This window comes from Gilbertella persicaria (assembly GCF_025201335.1).
Source record: "Gilbertella persicaria strain CBS 190.32 chromosome Unknown B0P05scaffold_11, whole genome shotgun sequence".
In the NCBI taxonomy this organism is placed as follows: Eukaryota; Fungi; Mucoromycota; class Mucoromycetes; order Mucorales; family Choanephoraceae; genus Gilbertella; species Gilbertella persicaria.
The window spans coordinates 424,341-446,617 of NW_026251972.1; the positions used below are offsets into that span (position 1 = coordinate 424,341).

The 22,277-nt window shown below is 37.6% G+C and overlaps 12 protein-coding genes across 12 annotated transcripts; 7 read left to right on the plus strand and 5 right to left on the minus strand.

The window, feature by feature from the left end:
* Positions 1-1,112: 1,112 nt before the first annotated feature.
* B0P05DRAFT_27500 (uncharacterized protein) lies at positions 1,113-2,106 on the plus strand. Its single transcript, XM_051573412.1, has 4 exons — positions 1,113-1,472; positions 1,533-1,659; positions 1,701-1,917; positions 1,974-2,106. Exons 1-3 carry the CDS (start codon positions 1,215-1,217, stop codon positions 1,865-1,867), a joined length of 552 nt encoding a protein of 183 aa, XP_051436890.1. The 5' UTR covers positions 1,113-1,214; the 3' UTR covers positions 1,868-1,917; positions 1,974-2,106.
* On the plus strand, positions 1,867-3,001 carry B0P05DRAFT_27466 (uncharacterized protein). The gene is made up of 5 exons (XM_051573410.1): positions 1,867-1,917; positions 1,974-2,079; positions 2,139-2,347; positions 2,429-2,816; positions 2,878-3,001. The coding sequence occupies exons 2-5, from the start codon at positions 2,035-2,037 to the stop codon at positions 2,980-2,982; spliced, it is 747 nt and encodes a 248-aa protein (XP_051436891.1). The 5' UTR covers positions 1,867-1,917; positions 1,974-2,034; the 3' UTR covers positions 2,983-3,001.
* Positions 3,002-3,275: 274 nt separating this feature from the next.
* B0P05DRAFT_585437 (uncharacterized protein) lies at positions 3,276-3,981 on the minus strand (the record flags this gene model as incomplete). The annotated part of the gene is made up of 4 exons (XM_051582438.1): positions 3,276-3,347; positions 3,428-3,665; positions 3,844-3,918; positions 3,977-3,981. The coding sequence occupies 4 exons, from the start codon at positions 3,979-3,981 to the stop codon at positions 3,276-3,278; spliced, it is 390 nt and encodes a 129-aa protein (XP_051436892.1).
* Positions 3,982-4,153: 172 nt separating this feature from the next.
* On the plus strand, positions 4,154-4,830 carry B0P05DRAFT_585438 (uncharacterized protein; the record flags this gene model as incomplete). Its single annotated transcript, XM_051582439.1, has 2 exons — positions 4,154-4,375; positions 4,414-4,830. The coding sequence occupies 2 exons, from the start codon at positions 4,154-4,156 to the stop codon at positions 4,828-4,830; spliced, it is 639 nt and encodes a 212-aa protein (XP_051436893.1).
* Positions 4,822-6,117, minus strand: B0P05DRAFT_602930 (aspartic peptidase domain-containing protein; the record flags this gene model as incomplete). Its single annotated transcript, XM_051583280.1, has 5 exons — positions 5,922-6,117; positions 5,517-5,876; positions 5,260-5,463; positions 5,077-5,212; positions 4,822-5,020 (listed from the first exon to the last, which is right to left on the minus strand). Exons 1-5 carry the CDS (start codon positions 6,094-6,096, stop codon positions 4,822-4,824), a joined length of 1,074 nt encoding a protein of 357 aa, XP_051436894.1. The 5' UTR covers positions 6,097-6,117.
* Positions 6,118-6,223: 106 nt separating this feature from the next.
* B0P05DRAFT_534303 (uncharacterized protein) lies at positions 6,224-6,896 on the minus strand. Its single transcript, XM_051577308.1, has 2 exons — positions 6,706-6,896; positions 6,224-6,662 (listed from the first exon to the last, which is right to left on the minus strand). Exons 1-2 carry the CDS (start codon positions 6,870-6,872, stop codon positions 6,362-6,364), a joined length of 468 nt encoding a protein of 155 aa, XP_051436895.1. The 5' UTR covers positions 6,873-6,896; the 3' UTR covers positions 6,224-6,361.
* Positions 6,897-7,263: 367 nt separating this feature from the next.
* On the plus strand, positions 7,264-8,514 carry B0P05DRAFT_534304 (uncharacterized protein). The gene is given in 4 exon segments (XM_051577309.1): positions 7,264-7,373; positions 7,420-7,518; positions 7,587-8,087; positions 8,106-8,514. The coding sequence occupies 4 exon segments, from the start codon at positions 7,287-7,289 to the stop codon at positions 8,481-8,483; spliced, it is 1,065 nt and encodes a 354-aa protein (XP_051436896.1). The 5' UTR covers positions 7,264-7,286; the 3' UTR covers positions 8,484-8,514.
* A 48-nt stretch (positions 8,515-8,562) lies between these two features.
* Positions 8,563-9,537, minus strand: B0P05DRAFT_585441 (ribosomal protein S2, flavodoxin-like domain-containing protein; the record flags this gene model as incomplete). Its single annotated transcript, XM_051582440.1, has 4 exons — positions 8,563-9,177; positions 9,225-9,301; positions 9,356-9,469; positions 9,519-9,537. The coding sequence occupies 4 exons, from the start codon at positions 9,535-9,537 to the stop codon at positions 8,563-8,565; spliced, it is 825 nt and encodes a 274-aa protein (XP_051436897.1).
* Positions 9,538-9,909: 372 nt separating this feature from the next.
* Positions 9,910-10,777, minus strand: B0P05DRAFT_534308 (ribosomal L27e protein family-domain-containing protein; the record flags this gene model as incomplete). Its single annotated transcript, XM_051577310.1, has 5 exons — positions 10,584-10,777; positions 10,392-10,446; positions 10,171-10,339; positions 10,037-10,121; positions 9,910-9,984 (listed from the first exon to the last, which is right to left on the minus strand). The coding sequence occupies exons 1-5, from the start codon at positions 10,608-10,610 to the stop codon at positions 9,910-9,912; spliced, it is 411 nt and encodes a 136-aa protein (XP_051436898.1). The 5' UTR covers positions 10,611-10,777.
* An 832-nt stretch (positions 10,778-11,609) lies between these two features.
* On the plus strand, positions 11,610-14,439 carry B0P05DRAFT_466383 (uncharacterized protein; the record flags this gene model as incomplete). The annotated part of the gene is made up of 3 exons (XM_051574328.1): positions 11,610-13,078; positions 13,122-13,497; positions 13,543-14,439. The coding sequence occupies 3 exons, from the start codon at positions 11,610-11,612 to the stop codon at positions 14,437-14,439; spliced, it is 2,742 nt and encodes a 913-aa protein (XP_051436899.1).
* A 259-nt stretch (positions 14,440-14,698) lies between these two features.
* B0P05DRAFT_635885 (ribosome 60S biogenesis N-terminal-domain-containing protein) lies at positions 14,699-20,575 on the plus strand. The gene is made up of 11 exons (XM_051583608.1): positions 14,699-14,800; positions 14,862-15,007; positions 15,052-15,379; positions 15,423-15,556; positions 15,606-16,728; positions 16,775-17,488; positions 17,537-17,774; positions 17,823-18,225; positions 18,273-20,018; positions 20,064-20,267; positions 20,316-20,575. The coding sequence occupies exons 1-11, from the start codon at positions 14,704-14,706 to the stop codon at positions 20,547-20,549; spliced, it is 5,367 nt and encodes a 1,788-aa protein (XP_051436900.1). The 5' UTR covers positions 14,699-14,703; the 3' UTR covers positions 20,550-20,575.
* Positions 20,576-21,008: 433 nt separating this feature from the next.
* On the plus strand, positions 21,009-21,975 carry B0P05DRAFT_506896 (uncharacterized protein). The gene has a single exon (XM_051575547.1). The coding sequence runs from the start codon at positions 21,063-21,065 to the stop codon at positions 21,900-21,902; it is 840 nt and encodes a 279-aa protein (XP_051436901.1). The 5' UTR covers positions 21,009-21,062; the 3' UTR covers positions 21,903-21,975.
* The last annotated feature ends 302 nt before the right edge of the window (positions 21,976-22,277 follow it).

The following is a 22,277-nucleotide window of genomic DNA, read 5'->3' on the forward strand; positions in this document are numbered from 1 at the left end:
ATTTGTCTTTTGCTGAAGATCTTGGGTTGATAGTTGGTAAACAATAGACTCCTTGTTGGGATGGATGTGCTTGAAAACGGACGCAATAGACGATTGAGTAGTATTCAAATGTTGAGTGCTAGATTGCTTGTATTCTGGTATTCGCCAAGTACTTATAGATCGAGGTGATAACTTGGCGGGTATCTGTCTTCCACTTCTTAAATTCATGAATATGTTCCTTGTTGATTTGATGTTGCTTATTCCAGTTGTCGTTCTTGTATTTGGCGACCTGTCTTTTAAATCTATTAAACTCTTCCTTGAGGTCATATGTTGGCGTGCTATCCAGATACTCTAATATTTCCAATGGTAATTCTAAGCCATGTCTTTCTTTATCTTTCCTAATTCGTTCTTCAACTTGCAGTTGTTTGAAGCGTGAGTGCGGCTGCTGCTGTGAAGAATCTTTCTGGCTCATTGTTATTGATATCACCCATAATTTATTCCATGATGTGCGGCTTTGGAAGATATAAGGAAGAACGGGGTTTGAAAGTTTATTACTATATTTACATGAGATTGTCCTAGGAACGACCAACAATTCAAGATGTCACACATATGTTATTGCACCGTAGGGGTACAAGAAAGAGGTACTTGACAATGATTTATTGTACAAAAATTAAAAAGGAAACAAGGAATATAAGCGAAAAAAGGGAGAAGACAAAAAAGGAGGGATGAAAGAATCAGTTTATTGATGAATTGAAACGTCATTAAGAAATTATAAGCCAATACTTTTCTTAGCTTCGCAAAACACAGAGCAAACTCCAGTGTCTTGGTACTAACGGAATTAACCACGAGAAGGTGAAAGTATATCTAATTCCAAAAAAAGTACACTTGACCAGAATGAAAAGACAATACCAATATCCGCCAGCTCTTCCCCTCTAAAGAAGGTACTTTTGTCACATTGTAGGGAACAATATCAAGCACGGCTACTTGTTCGGACGTGGTGTCAATACCTTCCAAAGCCCCACAGTATTGACAGCAGCTTTGTCGATTTGGTTTATGCAACCAAAACCTAGTCCGTCCATTGAAGTAAGTGTAAATAGACAAGAGAAAAAAAGAAAAAAAAAAAAGAGAATACGCAAGTTAAATACATACGTCATGCAGATGGTTGGCGTATATTTTTCACCCAATCAGATGAGACGGTCTTAAGTTTTTCATAATTGACCTTTACCTTTCTTTTTATGCAGATGCTAGATCTTGATGAGAAAATAAGACTTCCTGATAAACCTGAATTCGAATACTTTAACAACAGTACCCCTCGTTTCTGGGATTTCCTATCTTACAAGGAACACATCATAGCTGGGGCAGTACGTCCACCTCGAAATAAGAAAATAAGAGCAAAGTATGTAACAGCCATCAAGGATATTGGAAAGCTTTCGTGTGTCAATAGCGAAACAAAAGATTACTTGGAATCTTTAATCAAACCTGAAGAACCAGAGGTAACATAAGATAGATATTGTAAGCTCACACAAAGTATTAACGTACCCTTCTTTATGCAGAGTGATAAAAAAGAAACTCAAGTAATCAATCAATACATCAACTATGGAAGTGTTGGAAAGCAAGGCTCCAGTCAATCTGACAAGATTAGCATAAATATTGATAGCAAAAACAAAAAGAGAAAACATGGTAAGTTGACTTATTGAAATTTACTGTTGCAAACATAGTAGACGATGCCAATCTTTCTGAAAAAACTGCAACAAGTATCGGGACTCAATCCTCATTTACCACAGATGAAACTACATCATATAAGCCAAGCGAATCGTCAATCAACTATGGTGAAGCACTCAAAACCAGCAAGTATACCTTGACTTTAAATGAACTAGGCATGGCATAAAACAAAAAAGAGCATGTCTATGATAATACCAGTTCATTATTTGAAAGACTGTAAGTTGTCATCTACATTTTGACTGATTAAATTAAATTATTTTATTTTATAAAAGGGCTGTTTCTTCAATAAGTTACAATACATGTCCTTCTGAAGCTCATCAAGTTATACCTACGATGTTAGATGAAGGTGAATACCATAAAATCAAAGACTGGCGAACGGTATAATAAAATCAGAAATCCTTTGATATTCTGTCTTTGCTAACGTTAAGTATTTTTAGAGAGTGAAGAAGAATCAATTATACTATCCACCCATTGCAACAACACCCAGTCAACTACAGTTGAATACATACCTTTGCAACCTAGCAGACACTATAATGAATGAAAAACGAACACAGGAAGAAAAAAGTGAAATTGGATTTATAGTAGACAATGTGTCATCCTTATTCAAGTATCTTTTCCCTGCAAATGATGTCCTATTATGCAAATGGTCAGTATGTCGTTTTGAACAACTGAACTTCACATATAAAAAAAAAAAAAGCTAAACTAATGAAACTCTGTGTCTTTGCAGGGAGAAAGCGTCAACTTCAAATAAGAACAATGAATGCAAGAAAATCCGCACTGACTTTGTTATAATGGCTAATGGATTAGAAGTTGGATGTGGAGAAGTTAAAACTGCAAATACATCATTTTACTTATTAGAAGAAGACAGGGCAAGAATGGCAGAGACTCTGAAAAGACAACTTCACGTAAGAATGATGAAGAGCAAAAAAACAAAAGAATTTGTCAGCTTTGGCATTTTATTTGATGGGTTCAAAATCGAACTCTACACCATGACCTTTGAAGCAGAAAAAACCCCACCTTACCAACTTTATGAAGCTGAAAAACTGACACTCCCTAGCTCGCCTGAAACATATGTTTATTTTGAAGAAACCATTGAACACCTTATAAGCTTTAAGGTAAAGTACTTATTTTTTTTTTTAAAAAAAACATACAATTATTCAAAAACATCATCACCAGACTTCCATAATTTCAAGTATGCCAGAAGAAACAGATATATTAGAACCTTACATTTATCATGATTATATCCATCTCTTGAAACCTACTATGGCCATTAAGAACTAGTATTATATTTCATATAAATAAAACACTACTGTTCATATCAAAAAATGAAAATGAAATTGATATGGCTTGATTTATTACCCAGTTGAAAGCAGCCACTGTAATTTACTGGTTGATTCCCTGAGTATTTCAACTATTTGACCAAGCTTGTTTTCTTTTTGGGATCAAAAAAGTATGCATGTTTACGACAGAAACATTTCTTATACAAAAGTATAAACCCACTTTTATATATCATTGAACACCTTACACAAATATATGCAAATAAAAAAAAAATAGATACGTTTTTATTATGTTCTTTAACGAGAAGTGGCAGCGGCCTTAGGGGCGAAACCCTTAGCTTGTTGCTTGCTGACCTTAGGTTGAGAACCCTAGACATGAATTAGAATATATATATACACACACACACATATATAAATATAAATATAGATATAGATATATGATAACTTACAGCAGGGTTGGCAGCCTTCTTAGCAGCAGCAGCAGCCTTCTTGGCTTCCTTGGACTTGGTGATAGCAGCTTGACGAGCAGCAGCACGGGCATCAGGCTTTTGGTTACGCTTAGCACGGATAGCATCCCAAGAGGCACCAACAACAGCACGTTCATGCTTGACAGTACGGCGAGAACGCTTCTTTTGAACTTCTTCAGTGATACCCTTCTTGTTCAAACGACGGTAGATAACAGTCCATCTGATCTTACGGGGTTCAAACGTTGAAGGAAGTAAGAGGCAGCCTTACCGTTGATGAAACGGAAAGTCTATTGAAGATGTTGAATATACATTCGTCCTGAATCTAGCTTATATTTTACTTACTCTATAAACACATGTGAGTTCATTTTATGCTCATTACGTTTATTTTTGTTATTTACCTGCTATCGACACGGACGTAAGTCTTACCCTTGGCAGGGTAGATCTTGTGGCCGGAGAAAGAACAAATCTCAAGCCTAATAGGATTGATTAGTGGATGAGCTCTATGGTATGGATGGGGGGAATAGCTTTTACTTCATCTTGAATTATGGATGTATGGCGAAAGAGGAGGTTTTTGCAACTGCATCCAGCTTGTTAGGTATCCTCTCTCCTTTCCTCTCAGCGTCATGTCGGGTCGTCAAATCTTCCCGGTCCGCACCTGAATGGTATCTTTTACTCTCTCTCTCTTTCTTTCTTTTACTTCTTTTCTTCATGTCATTCCAACGTCCTCAAACACTATTCAAACACAACTTGCTTAGTTTTACTAAACGATTCAACTCACATAAACCAAACAATGGACCCAAGATTCCAAAACCACCCCGTTATTCACCTCAAAACCAACAAATCCTCAATGATTATATGATTCCAGGACCAGCATTAAAGTTCTTCAAGACAAAAAGAACAAAAAGAGAACCGAAACAGAAGATATGGCAAGTGCTCTTTCTTATTTAATACATACTTATACTCTATAGGCAACAAGACATGATATAGAGCATATCTATACAACACCAGCAAGATCGATCAACTACAACGAATTTGATTCTGCACCCACTGTAATTCAAGAAAGACTGGCTGAACGTATACAAAGAGCCATCACAACCATGTATTCTACTGAAGTATTACCCTCCAAATGGATCACATTAAGCCATGTGTCTATTCGAGCAGTCAAAGTATCCAGAAACTTGAGGAAATGTAGAGTATTGTATGAACCTTTATCTACCAAGAAATCAGAAAGGGGACACATACACCGTGCATTACAAGACTATACCCCTTTGCTCAACAGTATGATTCGATCTCATGCCCATATCAGACACCCTTTGTCAATCAAATTTGTACCCGATACACAAGCAAAAGAATTAGAAGATATCTTTGAGCGTTTATTACTCTAAACCCAAGATGCGCTTATAGGCTGCATCTTGCATGGTATCATCATCCTTGGCTGTTGCAAACCCTATTTTCTTATTGCCTAAATCAAATACTGTATAAAAGCTTTTAAGAAACACATCGCCTAATATCCAAGTGTCTGTTTCCTCTATGTCTTGTTCAGAAATACCAGAGAGACAATGGATATTGTTTGGACTTGTAGGGCCATAAATAGTTTCTCCGGTGGAATGGTCAGCATGACATTATCAGACTGGATCACAAGAGGCTGAAGTTGGTCTACATATCTACAGGGAAGTGACCATGTACCATCTCCATTTGAGAAAGCACCTTTTACCTTTTTATGGTATTCTTTAGCATCCTTTTGAGGCATAATAATCAGCGTAGATCCTATTCAGTCTGTTTATATTCCCCCCTTTAACACAAGCTCCACTTACCACTGTCAATAATACCCTTTCTGTCATCAAACGTATGGTCTGATCCTAACTGGACTTTATCCATGGCCATCATCCAATAACTAGAATCGATAGCATCAACATAGTTCAGTTCACCTTCATATCGGTTTCTATCAATGCCTCCAAAATCAATCTCTCCTGCATTATGCTGAGAATAAATAGCAAACAAAGGTTCTTGTACAAGTCCTTGTTCGACCATGGCATAAAAAGGGGATCATAGTTTCGGGAACTTGCCAGACCTTTTAAACCAAGACCAAAGATACCATGGAAAGGGAGACCATGGAAATCATGCGAAATAGACAGTGCATTGGCCATGATTTGATCTTGAATCTGAATCTGTTCATTGGCTAGACGCACCATGTCTTTACCTAAATGACCTTGTATACTTCCAGTACCATAAATCACTTCAATCATGTTATCTTCAGAGTCACTATCATCTTGTTGATAAGACTGAGATGCTTGGTAATCGAATTTTTGTCGGTTATTGCATGCTTGTACTCTGCAATCAGAAGAGACAACCCATAAATCAGAACTACCTGTATCAAACACAACATTGAATTTCTGTGGTGGTGTTCCTATACTAATTTCACCATAATAACCTACAAATAGTATAAAGAATTTGTCTATATAAAGTTGTCTATTACCACTGCCATGATTATAAGCCACTTGCTTTTGTTTAGCAAGAAAAGAAACAACTGAACTATTATGATTGGATGGATAATATTCCTTTTGAATAGCAACCTTAAAATGTCGTTTTTGTTGAATTGGTTGACAATGGACGAATACGAAAAATAATAAGAGAATCAAGACTGAGATCATACTAATAAAAAATAAATAAATAGAGAGAGAGAGAGAGAGAGAGAGAAAGAATTCAAATCAAAGTTAGCATAGCATATATACATTGTCTTTATTTGTTTAAACAGTCGTTAAGCTCTTTTTTTTTTTTTTTTTTTTTTTGTTAAGCAAATACATGCACTATAAAAGCCGAGGCATTTATTCGGTTGATCCGAGGATGTATCACTTTGAAGTGTGCTACGATTGATTATTTTATTACAATGGTGTATACTTGACGTCATAAATATATTTACAAAACAACAAACTTTTGATAAGCTACTTCATGGTAAAAGAAGCCTATGCCAATCTGATACTCTCCGCTTGGAATATCGTGACCCACTGTCCAGATATAGCTGTTGTCTAATATTGAGAGGTCTGTGCTGATGGTATATACATAAGGTTGTGTACGAGAAACATCATGTGTTGTAAGTAATCCAACTATATATATACTTATGAGTAACTGAACATGTATTGGTGACTTACCATCTGTCTTGGCTGTTCTTGAAGATGCATAGCCATAAAGAGGGAAACGCACACCAGGTACCATATTCCTGATCATATCAATATAAATTGATGCTATGAATTGTATCTTACCATTTTATTTCTATCGTGTCACCCGCTTTTAGTTTGATAGGTTCATCTTGTTGTTGCTGAAGGGATATATGGACAGTAAAAGGCGAACTTTTTTCTGCTAGATAGCAAGAGACATGGGTAACAAATACAAGTACAATAAGTAATAAAGTACAGAATAAAGATTTCATATTGAAAACAAAAGAGAAAGAAAGGTAAAGATGAAATCATACAAACTGCATAATTTCTTATAAAGAACTTGCTGACAATGAAACGTGCGAATGTTACAAAGTTATACAAAAAAAAAAACTCTTTGTTTGTTGTTAAAGAAGTCTGTTGTACAAGGTGGATAAAGAGTATATCGTACTTTGGTTACAAACAATGGGATAGTGTACATTCGTTAATATGCCTTTTGTAGATTATATATAAAAAGTGTATTTAGGTACAATCTGATACATTGCATGCATTTTGTGTGAATCAATCAAATCGATAGCTGCCTATATCTGTGGCAATCAAATCAACGCTATGACTGCTTTTCTTTTCAATGCTGCTTTAATTTTTTTTTTCGTGTCTTACCTTTTTACTTCTTTCTACATAATCACAACATGAGCGTACAAGGTTTTTGGGGTTTAGCCTTGCATCCTGGCAAAACATACAGCCAGATTGTGTCTGCTTCTTTCCGTATTGCTATGGTAAATTTATTCGTTAAAGTGAAACAAAACTAACTTGAATGAGTAGGCTTCTCTTACCGAGCAAATCAAGGAAAACAAGCGTACCACTGTTACCGTTGTTGTTGATAACAAAGAATACGTTTTATGTACTTTGATTCCTAACAAGGTATGCTATATATATATATATATATATATATATATATGTGACATTAAACCGAGATTTAATCGTGTTAGATTGAACAACAATCCTTGGATCATACCTTTGTCGAAGGTGAAGAAGTAACTTTTGCTGTCAAGGGTGAAAATGTGGTTCACTTGACTGGTAATTACGTTTTCAGCGATGACGATGAAGAAATGGGCTCAGAAGAAGATTCTGAAATTGACGATTCTGAAGAAGAGTTTGATCAAGAAGAATTCCTCAAGAAGCTTCCTCCAGGTTTGACTCCTGAACAACTCCAAGAATTTCTTAATCAAGAAGGTGATTCTGATGATGAAGTTGACAGTGATGAAGTTATTTCTGCTGAAGAAGTCGATGAGGATTCCGAAGAAGAAGAAGAAGAAGAAGAAAGTGAAGAAGAAAAACCCACTGCTAGCAAGAAGCGTGCTGCTGAAGCTTCTCAAAAGGAACAGCCTGCCAAGAAGCAAAAGGCTGAAGAGCCTAAAAAGAAGGAAGAACCTAAGAAGAAGGAAGAACCTAAGAAGAAGGAAGAACCTAAGAAAAAGGAAGAACCTAAGAAGAAGGAAGAACCTAAGAAAAAGGAAGAAAAGAAGAAGCAAGAACAACCCAAGAACAAGGTCACCAAGCTTCCCAATGGGCTCATTATTGAAGACGTCAAAGTTGGTGAAGGTGCTTCTTGTAAGGCCGGTCAAAGAGTTGGTATGCGTTACATTGGTAAGCTTACTACCGGTAAGGTCTTTGACAAGAATGTCTCTGGTAAGCCTTTCAACTTCCTTTTGGGTCGTGGTGAAGTCATTAAGGGTTGGGACATTGGTGTCGCTGGTATGAAGGTTGGTGGTGAACGTAAGTTGACCATCCCTGCTCCTTTGGCTTATGGTAAGCGTGGTGCTCCCCCAGACATTCCCAAGAACGCCACCCTTGTGTTTGATGTCAAGTTGGTTTCTATGAAATAATAAACATTTATATATATATATATATATATATATTTTGTGTTCCAAAATCATTTGTTTATTTCAAAAAATTTAGGGTGCTTTAAGCTTCCCAAGAAGATTGAGCGGGAGCAGCAGATTCGTCAGCCCAGTCAGTGGTTTGGTTAGCAGACCAGTCAGCAGCGGCAGCAATACCAGCAACACCTTCAGCAGCATCACCTTCAACAGCCCATTCGCTGGCAACAGCTTCAGTATTGAATTCACCTTCTTCAATGTCAGCTTCAGCGTTTTCCTTTTCGATTTCCTCAGGATCACGGTAGAAGAACATGTCGACCATGACGTCCCAAGGAGTAGCGTAGTCAAGAGTACCACGGAGACGGAGGACAGCACGAGCCAAGAGCCAGTAGATCAAACCAATGGCGTGCTTACCCTTGTTGTTGGTGGGGATAGCAAGATCGATGTACTTCAAGGCAGCATCAGTGTCAGCAAGAGAGATGACAGGGATGTTGACGTAAGAAGCTTCAAGGACGGCTTGGAAGTCAGAACGAGGGTCGGTACAGATCACCAAACGGGGTTCACGGAAAGAACGGGTGATGTAGTTAGTGAAAGTACCGGGAGTGTAACGACCAACAATGGCTTCACAACCAATGTATCTGGCGAACTTCAAGGCAGCACGGTGACCGTAAGGACGGGCAGAGACAACAACAATGTCTTGAGGCTATTGTGCGTATTAGCATTCCATTCACCAACCTCTCTATGACTTACGTTCTCAATAGCAGCAATGACACGAGCAGCCAAGATGAGCTTTTCCCAAGTCTTACCGATGTTGATCAAGTGAATACCTATATGTCATCAAATGGTCAAAACAAAAATGCTTATATATTCTATATGCATACCATCAGCACGACGGGTGTGGACATAAGGAGTCATACGGGTGTTGACGTTCTTAGTACCAATGTGACATTGGGCACTCAACAAGAGCTTAATATCCTCTTCGGTGGGGTTAAGAACTGTAAATACAAATTAGTAAACATACACAAACAATACTGTCGTGTTTACCGGAAGGAACACGGGACATCGTGATAAACTGCTTTTATCTATAGAAACAAAAGGTTAATCCATCTGTTGTCTTTATGGATGGATAACATACTGGGTTGGCAGGGAAAAAGAGAAGGATCGATGGATGGGCAGACCTGTTGGATGTGTAATAGCCATACCAAAAGAGGGGGACATACAAGGCACCAATTGAATGCCCGGACAGATCGCTCAGTTTCGGTCCGAACAGTCGTATAAAGAAACAGAGCGCAAAACAGGGTTTTATGCATTCAAGTATAGACAAATAGACTTTTTAAATATGTTTATATATATTTATTTTTTTTATTTTGTTTAACTTTCAAGATGAGAGAAAGGTAAAGACGTGGAAGAAAGGAAAACAGGGTCGCGGGAAAGCTTAGAATCTAAGCTTGCTGAAGAACCACTTGTTCTTACCAGTTTGGTAACGTTCTTCAAAGAGCTTTTTGATGACCTATATATCATATCATGAGCTATCTGTCAAATTTGAATTGTGAGTCTCTTACCTTCTTGGATTCTTCACGTTGAGAAGGTTCCTTGAAAGTTTCAGCAGAAACGGTACCCTTGATTTGTTCCAATTCCAAACCATAACTAAAAAAAAGTTAAACACTCGATTGAATCATCAGACATGGTTACTTACCGAGTGGGCATCATGTGGTTGTAGTTAATAATCTTAACGAAAGGCTTGACCTTGGAGCGCTTGGCGACCTTCTTCTTACCCATGGCTTTAGTGACCTTGAGGGGAGTACGTTCAACACCAGCAACGACAGCATAACCATAGGGTCTGTCCTTGGTACCTTCATCGTGGTCTACAATGGCGTTAATAAAATGATTGCCTAAACACGGTATGCGGATGCTTACTACGAACGACAACAGCCTTCTTACCGGCGTAACGGCCCTGCAAGATGACGACAACCTAAAGAAAGACAATGAGTACATGTGTCGATGAACAAGGTTATCCAATGCTGTATTTCATCCATCCATTGCGCTCTTTTTTTATTTGAATCCATACATCCATTGAAATACTGTTTATGTGGGTTATCTGATACATACTTTACCAGCCTTGATGAACTTGACCATAGTGGGTAGTAGTTTGTAAAGGAAGAGGAGGAAATCTGAGTTTTGATCAGGACACCTTTCAAAGTAAAAAAAATCGGTAGCTGACTTCTAAAAATCTAGAGTCATTCTTTACGGCATGAGTGTTGCTTTCTTTTTTTTTTCTTTCTCTTAAGTATACGACCATTTCAACCTTGTGTTCTCATGACAGAAAACAAGGTAATTGAGCAACAAAAGCTTGCAAATGAAAGTGCTGTAAGACAAACAGGTGTAAAAAAGTTGACTTGTATTTATACTCTCATTCTTAGAACATGACTACGGCGGAACATGTAAAGAATCAGCAAATACCTGACAAGCCAAACACATTGCGAAAGACGCGTAACAAGAATACAGCAAAGAAAAAGGCTAAGCATGAATCCATTGGTGAAGAAACTCAAGTTCAGCCTAATGATGCTCAAACTGACACGACCAAAAAGAAGAAGTACAGAAGACCCAAAAAGAAGTCTGTTGTCAATGGCAACGTAGACAAGCCTGTTGATATGGAAACATTTGATAATAAGGAGGTAACTGCGGTTCAGCCTAGTGATACTGTTACTACTAGTACTACTACTACTACTACTACTACTACTACTGCGGTTTCATCAAATGAGCCTAAAACAGCTGGTACTAAGAAGCGCAGCAAAAAGAAAAAGCAAAAGGAAGCCATTCCCAAAACGGAAGAAAAAACATATACTGTTGATTACGAGGGTCTTAAAGATGCTCTTAAAGAATCATTCAGTTTGGACGATAGATTAGGTCCTGTTCACTTTGCTCCACTCACAGGTAAAATGAAGCGATTGAATGATGTCCCTTCTCCTAAGTTGTCTTATTCTGCTTCTCCTACCATGAGTTATGATTATGATGGCTCTTTAAGAGTGTCCAATAAATCCACACCAACAGCAAAGAGTAAGTAACTAAACTAGCCAATGTTCTTGCTAAGATTTTGTAGATCGTCATGCCCAAATCCCACCACCTTCTTCTTTGATGACAGGCAGTAAAAAGAAACATGGAAAGGAAATCGGGGTTCCTGCAGAATCAATTGAGAATTTCAAGCCAAAGAAACCTAAGGCGTCCGAAGAAAAGACTAAGCCCAAGTTAAAGAAACCCAAGGCACCTGGAAGCAAGATTATCATTGAAGAGCAACCCGAAGTAAACGAGATTAATAAAGAAGAAAAAGAAGCTGTTGAAAAGAAAAAGAAAAAGAAGAAAGCCGAGGTCTCAAGTACTTCTTCTGCAACAAAAGAAAAAGAATACTGCCATCCCAATGATGCTATCAGTCCTACCAGATCAAACAGACCTCGTTTTGAACGTTACCTTGATCCCAAGATATATACTAAGATGGTTGAGAAAGGAGAATTACATGAGGGCATTTTACGTGTCAATAGGCGTAGTCGAACTGATGCTTATGTTACTTGCGAAAACTTGGGTGGAGATATCTTTATCAATGGTCAGCATGATCGTAACCGTGCTCTTGATGGTGATACAGTTATTGTGCAACTACTAGACCTCGAAACAATCTGGGCCAAGAAGAAGGAGCAAATGATTCAGAAGCGTGAAGAAAGACACAAGACTGCCCTTGAAAGACCACCCAGAGATGAAGGTGAAGACGATAAAGCCAAGCCTAAGTACGTTGGTAAAGTGGTTGCCATCAGCAATACTAGCAAACTCCAAACATGCTCAGGAACTCTCAGTGTTCACAGACATAGTTCACAAGATGAACAGTCATTAAAAGCAGACGGTGAAGATGAGAATGGACCAACTGAATCAGACGGTCAAAAGCAGATCAAGATTGTTTGGTTTAAACCTGTTGATTTGAGAAAGCCTCTTATGGCTATTCCTATCCGCCATGCCCCTCTTGACATAATAGAGAATCCAAAGAAATACACCAACTTGCTTATGGTGGCCAAGATTACTCGATGGCCTATTGACTCTCCTCATCCCTTAGGTTCAGTCCTTCGTGAACTCGGTCATATAGGTAATATTGTTGCTGAAACTCAAGCTGTCTTGGAAGACAATCATATCATTGAACAGCCCTTTGGAAACAAAGCACTTAAATGCTTGCCTCAAGTGCCTTGGTCTATCTCACAAGAAGAGATTGATAAACGTCGTGATTTGCGTGACTATAGAATATTTACTATTGATCCAGCCACTGCTAAAGACTTGGATGATGCTGTCCATATCATCAAACTAGGAAAAGACGAGTTTGAAGTGGGTGTTCATATTGCTGATGTGTCTCATTTTGTTCATCAACACACTGCCTTGGATCATGAAGCATTTGATAGAGGCACAAGTACTTATTTGTGTGACCGTGTCATTCCCATGTTGCCTTCTTTACTCTGTGAACAACTCTGTAGTTTGAACCCTGCTGTTGAACGATTGGCTTTCTCTGTCATTTGGAAGATGGATGGAGCAGGTAATATTAAGGATACATGGTTTGGTAAATCAGTGATAAAGTAAGTAGAGACAGAATGAATATCGTATATTTATACAGAATAGATCCTGTGCCAAATTGGCCTATGAAGATGCTCAGCAAGTTATTGAGGGTCATGGTTTACCTAGCACTGCTTCTGTCAAATCATTTGCTGTGTCTGAAGTAGAACAAGATATCAAATACCTTTTCCAACTCTCTAAGCAGATGCGTGAACGTCGTTTTGCTGGTGGTGCATTGTCTATTAACTCTATTCGTCTTTCTTTCAAGTTGAATGAACTAGGTGAACCTTGTGCTGTCTCTATTTACGAACAAAAAGATGCCAATCGCCTTATTGAAGAATTCATGTTGTGTGCTAATACGAGTGTTGCTCAAAAGATTGCTTCACATTATCCTAATGATGCCTTGCTTCGTCAACACTCTCCTCCTCATGAAAAGAGTCTTGTAAGTTCGAAAATCGTTGAGTAATGTGTTCTAATGCTAGCTTAGGATGAGTTTATCAGAATAGCTGAAGGTATGGGCTATAGTTTTGATGGTTCATCTGCTGGTGCTTTACAAAAGTCATTTAATGCTATTGAATCTGAAGACGTCAGAGCAGTCCTTCGATTGTTGGCTGTGAAGCCTATGCAACGTGCTAAATATTTCTGTACTGGCTCTTGCGACGCTGCTAAATACGGTCATTATGCTTTAAATATACCTCTTTATACTCACTTCACTTCACCTATTCGTCGTTTTGCCGATATCATTGTCCATCGTCAATTGGAAGCAGCTCTCAAGAACAAACAGTCTTGCGGTTACAAGAAAGATGCTGTCACAAAGGTTGCTATTCAATGTAATGAACGTAAGGAAGGAGCCAAGAATTCTCAAGACATGAACATCCAACTTTACCTTGCTCATTACTTGTATATGATTGAGACCAAGACAAAAAAGCCTGTCATTTGTACAGCTATCGTCACTCAGATCTTGAAGGATTGTTTTGAAGTGTTGATATCTGAATACGGCATTGAAAAGCGTATTCATATGGATGCTCTTCCTATCAAGAAGTATGTTTATGATCCTCGTAAACATGCCTTATCTGTCTATTGGCAAGAAGGAATCGAAGCTACTCGTGAATACGATATGAATCGTAAATTAGATGAAGACTATAGAGAGCCTTCAGGTACTCAATTATATCTTAATCAAGATTCAAGCGATGACAATGACGAATCAACAGCTACCAAAACTATTTATGAAATTCCTCAAGAACTACTCAACGATAATTTGATTGACAATGAAGCCAAATCACAACGTTTCGAGACCTTTTCTAAGCTACAAGTTCGCATTCAAGTGAATGTAGAACGTTCACCTCCTATTGTCAACATTTATCCTGTTAACCCATTTATGTAATTTCTGAGAAATTGTTTCATACTATAGATAATTTTTATCAATAAAATCTTTGTAACTTCAAACTTTTTTAGACGTTTTTCCTTAATATCTCTTTTTTCACTCAATTAGTCTAGCTCAAGCCATTCTACCATATGCCCTGAGGTACAAAAAGAAGATGCTAAATTCATGCAAACCGATTTAGCAGTCCTGAGTTTCGATAAGCCACTAATTTGTTCCTTTTTTAAAAATGGCAAAAGAGAGCTTTCTTATTCTTTTCGACATACTATGAATAGTAATACCACTCAGCTTGAGGAATATTACAAGACACCCAAAGAGGTCGCTGAAGCTTTGAAAGTCAAAGATCTTCAAGCGCTTATTCGAGGTATACACTCAACGGTCTTCTTCTTTTTTTTTTTGAATATTCTAATGTTTGTTAATTCAAGGTTTATCTCGTTTAAGAAGTCAACTCGCCATCGCCGTCAAAGTTCGTGTAGATCCTACCGAGAAATACACTCGCCCTCTTGTAGAGTACTGTCAGGCATGTGCAGATAGTCACGATCTCAACAGTTTATGGGACTATCAAGCTTCAGTATGTGTCTATATTATTATTTCATTCATACTCATTTATTCTAGTCAAACATTCAAGATTTGGAGTGCATGTTACCTGATATCATTGGGTTGTTTATCAAACTATCTACTACACCTGTCATTCGCTCCTATGGTGTACAGTTAATCCAGGTTATTTTACAACGACAAATGAAGTACATTTATCGTGGCATTTCTTCCATGCGTATCCCTCACTGTCAGTCTACTTTCCGATTATTGACTTCGATTGTTTCTTTTAACGAATCAACTGCCAGAGATTTTTTCACGACATTTAACTTTCAAGCAGAAGGATTTCTGAGAGCTTCAAGGTATCGTCAAAACAAAAAAGCAAAGAAACCTCAAAGTTATATCTACGGTAAGCGTTATTAACAAAGGAAGCGTGTAGCTCATAGTTATAGATTTGAGAACAAACTATGTGCATTTTGTTCTTGCTTTTTTTAGACATGCAGATGCTGAAATCAAAAGACAAGTCCTTGGTATCAAAGGTCTTGTGAGTGGTGTTTTTATAGGAATGGATGAAGATGCGTATCCTGTAAGCATAGACACAAATGGATAGTTTGCATTGAGCTAACATGTCTTAGCTTATTGAAGAGATTCTTTCAGTCGTATATGAAAAACTGATATTGGACACCAATGTACCCAGAAGTACAAAAACTTTCTTTTTCTCATCTTACATTTTGGAGAAACTTGCCAAGATCTATGCTCGTTACGAAGAAGAGGAAACAGGACTGGAAGAGACGGGCATACCTGCAGATTTGGTTCACCATTTTTTGATTTCGATTTGTAGTGTACCTGATGTTGGTATTTGTTTTAGAGACACTGCTTGGTATCCAACTCAGATCAGCCCAGAAACAGCAGCATCGACAACAACAATAAACAACAGTCGTATTACTAATCGTGTTTTGGCCAAATTCATTACCACATTGAAGCCTTCAGATGACATGAGACAACAAGAACTTATACTCAAGATTTTGGACGCATGTCCTGAATTAGTACAAGAGTATTGGAGCAATGCCACATTGATGTTTGAACCTCGTATTTCGAGTAAATGGCTGGCCAATATCACTGTCTTGCAAAAAATAATTCAACTTGCTGTCCCTCCTTTGTTTTATGGATCATCACGCATGTACCCAGCTGAACCACCAGCAGTGGATACCATACTAGACAACGTATTGCCTAATGCGTTCAATAGATCACTTTCTAGTAAAGGTCTTCAACACGCTAGTGCACTTGTTCGTTACACCACCATGCTTGTGTTATCTGCAGCCTTTCAGAAATATGGTAAGGTAGCACACGCCATGAAGCAAGTGATTATGGCTCTCGAATCGTCTGAATTGGAAAACTCCACTGAGCAAAAGCCATCAGGCAACTGGAAAAAGTGTCTTGAAAGTGTACGTGAAGGTTTACGTCGTCGTATTCCCGAGATTCAGACATTGGTTGCCTTATACAAGCAAACAACAAACAAAACCATCCCTGATGGTTTGGAGCAAGATGAATTCGAAGCTCAGAACCAATTATTGCAAGACACTGCTTTTAGATTGATCCGATACTACCAAGAGTTTGTTCCTGAAGCTTTAATGGAGTCGAATGTGGATCCTGGAAATTTTATTCCTTCAAACATCTTGTCTGTCAAGCCTGGTACTCTTATCCACTTGCTCAAGCTCTTTTTGAGTATGCCTGATTTTGACTGGACTTCTCGATCATGTAAGTACATCTGTCATATACATAGCTTGCTCACACAACTAAATAGCTGGATCCTCTACTTCTCATATCACTACTTTGTTGACACTCTATCTTCAAACACCTTACAAACACATCCGAGAATTGACTGCAAAACTGTTGAACCAGACCTTGTCTGAATCGTTTATGTTTAGACATGATTCTGAAGAAGTGCAACTCTGGCTAAATGCATTGCCTCAAAATCATAACTCGTTTGATCTGACAATGTCCAGCACACAACAAGCCGTTCTTCAATTTTTGGATAACTGTATCAGCAGATTCAGCAAAGCACAATACAAGTATACGGATCAGTTAGTTGACCTTGTTAACAAAGTGAATTCAGAACACCTTTCCAGCGAAAACGCATTGATCCGTGCGTTTGTATCATCCAATATAAGCACTGCATCTGACTATAAGCATCCTTTCAGTCCTCTCTTGTTGACCTTGTGCGAAAACATAAACTTTATCAAAACAGATAGACAACCTGCCATATTCTATATCACTCGCCTGATTTCACTTGTTTTGACCAAACAAAATGTGCCATATTACATCGAAGCAATCTGCTCCAAACTAGATCAACAATTGGATAGTCAAAGCGTGATATCTCCTCGTCAAGTTCAGCAATGGACCAAGTATGAAATGATTCTATCAGCCAAATTATGTTTAGGACAAACTGTCGATGGAACCTTATCAGAACAAGTACGTAACAACACAATTGAACAACAACTATTAACTTTGATCAATCGTAAGTGTGCTTGCATGAATCGTTGTTTATTTCTAACTCGATTTATAGAACAAGAGGTCAGTAGTGTAGCTGATTGTAAAAAAGAATTTGTGGATTTACTTGAGCAACTGCCCGTGTGCGTCCTTGATCAACACCTTGAAAGAGTAGCAACATTTTGCAGCGAACAATTACATTGGACATCTTATGAACCTTTGATTGATTATCTTTGTATCCGTCATCCATTGGCCGGCAGCATCTTTTTTTATACTGATATTGTTGATATGAAATCATTTGCTTCTATGGATTCGTGAGTGTTGCATAAATTTGCTGAACAGACACTTATCTTTTTTTGTAGTACACACACAGCGTCGTTACTGAAGAAAATACCATTTACTAGCTTATTTTACAACATTACCACAAACAAGTTATACACAAACGTCTTTGCTGTTGAAGTATTGAAGAATGCATTGAATCACATGAAGCCTCGAGAATTGACTTGTGCTAATCTGTTTGTTTTCCAACACCTGAACACCATTTTGTTGCATTCAGAAAGCAACTTTGATGCACTCTTTTTCATTTTTACTCTTGTACGCCATATTGTGCTACTCGTAAAACAAATTCAAGATGTCAAGATACGTACAGACTTGTACAACTTTATCTTCGCCCATCCTTCAATAAGCTATCTTCGTTCTCAAGCTATGGATTTTATTGTACAGCTAACCAATATAAAAGCTTTCCCTTCCAACATGAATATCAAGGCAAGTAGCACTTTATATTGCTTTTTGGTTTCTTATTTTCTGTATAGCTCTTTGAATTGGTGATTGCATTTATTGATGTATTTGGCGAGGGATCCAATGCTCAAGCTCTTTTAGATCAGGTTGTTCAAGTTGATTTTGATAGCCTTTCTATTCTCGATAAAAAACCGACCAAGAACAATACTCTCAGCGATGCAATCAAGAAATTATTGATTGTACTTGTTGATTACATGTATAAATTTGACACACAAGACTACAAGATACCCAGCAAGGCATTTGAAATCATTGCCCAGCTTTGGAAGCAACACGCCACAGAAAAATTCAATCTACAAGTATTGTCTTTGCTTGAGTTGAGCTTGACAAAACAAAGACAAGACGAAGCTGAAACGAAGGCTGTCCATGTTTTGCTACAAGTATGCTGTGAACCCATCATCAAGCACATTTTAGCTGGCAAACAATGTACCATAGACATTGATTCGCTTCGATCTGCTTGTATTTCTTCTTCAGTGGATGTGGCTACAATTGTGATTGAACATTTGACTGATTCTCTATTATTGACTTATCAATTGGTGGATGTGATACATATTGGCTACGATTTATTAGATGGTAATCAAGACGACCAAAATGAATATGTCAAGAGAGTTATGGAACATTTATTGAAGCTATTGACATTTGCTGCTGATGCTAATGTGCTCTCTAATGAGCCTCCAGAAGAAGCATTCTTTGACAAACTTGTTGAATGGATGAATAGCATGACATCTGATTTTGATTGGGCGAGTGAACTCAATGCAGAGATTGTTCGCGACTGCATTCTAACTTCATTGATGGATAACTTGGCTGATGCTGAAGCCATTCGTTTCGTCACGGCTCTTGTCAAGCGTGTTTATGCAGATTATGATAAGCTCGAGCCTATTGAAACTTATTTGCGACGTATCTTGGATCATACCCAATATCAACAATTAACAGCCCCTGATGTAGCCAAACTGATTGCTCGACAAGCACCAACCAATGATGCTCAACGCCTTGCCATTCTTCAACTTGTTCATGCGCTTAATACTGTTCAACCACTAGTGATTGCTAAGCACCATGGTTTATTAGATCCTCTATTGACCAGCTACAGTGCCACAACCACATTAGCCGACAAATTGATTCTCGATGTGCTCTTTTCTTGTGAGAAATATGGACGTGAAACTATTTTACCAAAGATGCTTATGTGGGGTCCCGGCTCAGATCGTACACGACAAGCTCATGCTCAAGCTGGTACATTGTTACAAGCCAATTCTATTTCTATAGAAACACTTGGTCTTATTGACCCTGCTCTGATGAAATATACCTTTACTCACTTTCCTAGCGGATGCGCACTCGAGAAACAAGAGCCTCAGTCCACACAAGCTTTCGTCTATGATTCTTCTTTCTTTTTCCCCTTGTTTGCCAATTTGATTTCTTCTGGTGCTGTAGACTGCCGCAAGTTTATCGAATGCAATGGTTTGGGTTTTGTGATGATGGGCTTATCTTGTTCAGATGAACATTTGCGTAGTGTAGCCTATCAAATGATGGATCAATTCTATGTGATGGTAGAGCATGCTCGTTTTAGAGAGCAACCTTCTGTTATGTTTGTGTTGGAAGCATTTAAGAATTCAATCATCGGTCGATCTGAAGTGGATGTACCACCTAGAATTCCTTCAGCCATTACTGTTTGCACAGCACATGCATTGTCAATCCTGCTTCATCCAGAGCATTTCATGTTGCCTCATATTTCTACATGGATCTTGCAAAACTCTACTTTTGACTTTAATGTAAGTAACATTCTTTTGCTATTTCTATGACTAATATCAAAATAGTATGTGCCAATGTTTACCTTTTTGTTCACTTCGTCAAATCCCAATCACAAAAAGGAACGCCTTTGGTTACTCTATGTTTTGTCTTCTTCATTGCGTACATTTGAAGACTACAAGATCTTTTCTAGACAAAGTGTGTTTGATTTAATAGCCAATTTTTATAACTCTGCTTATGCAGATCAAATGAGTAAAAAGGCCATTATTGAAGTAAGAAAAAGATACTCTTGAAAAGAAAAGAAATCTAACATAGAATAGATTATGGAACAAGCAACGGCAATTCCTAATGTCACATCGAATTTGATTCAATACAATGGTCTCTTGGCCTGGATCCATCAAGCATTGGCTTTTGCATCTGATCAAGAGGAATATAAAGCATGGGAAAAGATTTTAAATGCAGCTATGGCTAGTGTAGGCAAATTAGAAAAGGTGCCTGAAAAAGTGCAGTCCATGCTAAAGGACGAAAAGACAATTCTAACAGAACTGAAATAAAAAAAAATACATAACTGCTTGCGTTTAAAATACTAATGAGTTTTGTTCTATACATTTCTTATAATATTAAGTAAAAAAAAAAAAAAAAAAAAAAAGACTATCAACATACAGAGGTTATTGAAAGCCAAGAAAAGTGTTATGTTTCAAATAAAAGAAGCCTGTAGAAGGTCGCTCAATAAATATATGCGTCTTGTTTCAATGTAATAAATATATAAAACAAGTGTTTAGTAATCCTCGCTCTTTTTTTTGGTTTTGAATTATGATCAAATCTCTATACATAATTTATCTTTCAAGACTGCATCCAAGATAATTTCCTGAACCAAATATAAGAGTAGGCTCATTCCTTGTTATCTTTTTAAGCCATCTAGTTCTTTTTCAAAAAACTGTGAGAAAATGAAAGCAAAGAACAATAGCACTTTTTACGTCTTTGTATAGTTTTATTTTTATTTTATTTTTTGCCCTGGATAATTATTTTTTTTTTCCTACCTCCTCATCTTGTTTTGAACAAACAGTATGTCATCTTTACTTACTTTTCAACTTATTCAACAACAACAACAACAACAACAACAACAACAACAACAACAACAACAAAATAAAGAGAGCAGTGGTCTTCCTTCTCCACCTAGCTCCTTTTGTGGCGAGGACACTGCAGGCAGCTCTGTTGTTATCAACGAACAAAAACTGCCGCCTCAGTTACAGTGTCGTAGAGACTCGCTCCAGACGGTATTTAGTGATATGTCTTTGCAAGACTATTCTACTTCTTTACCAGAGAACTATACAATTGATCATTCTAGTCACGCTACCGGCGCTATAAAGACCACTAGAAAGATTTCATCATCTTTTAATCCTTCTTCCTTACAACATACGCCTATTGCAACAGCCACAGCAGCAGCCACAGGAGGACTCACAATTCGTAATAATAATAATAATAATAACCGCTCTAGACAGGATATCCTAAGCACCAGCATTAGCAATAGTTATAATGCTAGGAGGAAAAGCCGTGGGCTTTCAGAGTCCCTCAATGGTCAATATAGATGTAATGACTGTGGAAAATCGTACAAACATCCCAATTGTCTACAAAAGCATCGTTGGGAGCACTCTGAAGAATGGGAAATTACTAAAAAGCTGCCATTGACAAAGCATCAGCAAGTTCAGATGCTTGAGGCTGCTGCTATCTTGGTTGGTATTAACAAGAGTCAGCACCGCAAAGATGAGGATGAGGAGGAAGAGGAGCAAGAAGAAGAAGTTCAAATAGATGACGAAGAGCAAGAAGAAGAATCCATTGTTATTGATGATGATGAACCCAATGTTTCTTCTATCGATTCCTCAGGTATTTTTATGGATGATCTTTAATATATGCATATACACGTATCCGATTTGTAAAACTACATTATTCTCTACTTATTATTACTATTTACTATTCTCCTTTTTTTTTTTTTTTTGTGTGATTGTACATACTCCTTTTCTCAAACTTATTAATTGATATAAAAAAAAAGACCAAAAAAAAGTACACTAGTTATTTGTTTTAAGAAAACTGATGAGGAATAAGACATACAGCTTGTTATATGCCCTTTTTGGATATATGGTTTCTTTGAAAAATATGACTGTAATATCAATGTATTATCTTGATGTGTCTATGCAGTGCTAAATGAAAGTTCTCGAAATTTATAACATGAATATAAAAAAAAGGTCAGTGCGATTACTAGTTTAGAACAAAAGCACAAACAC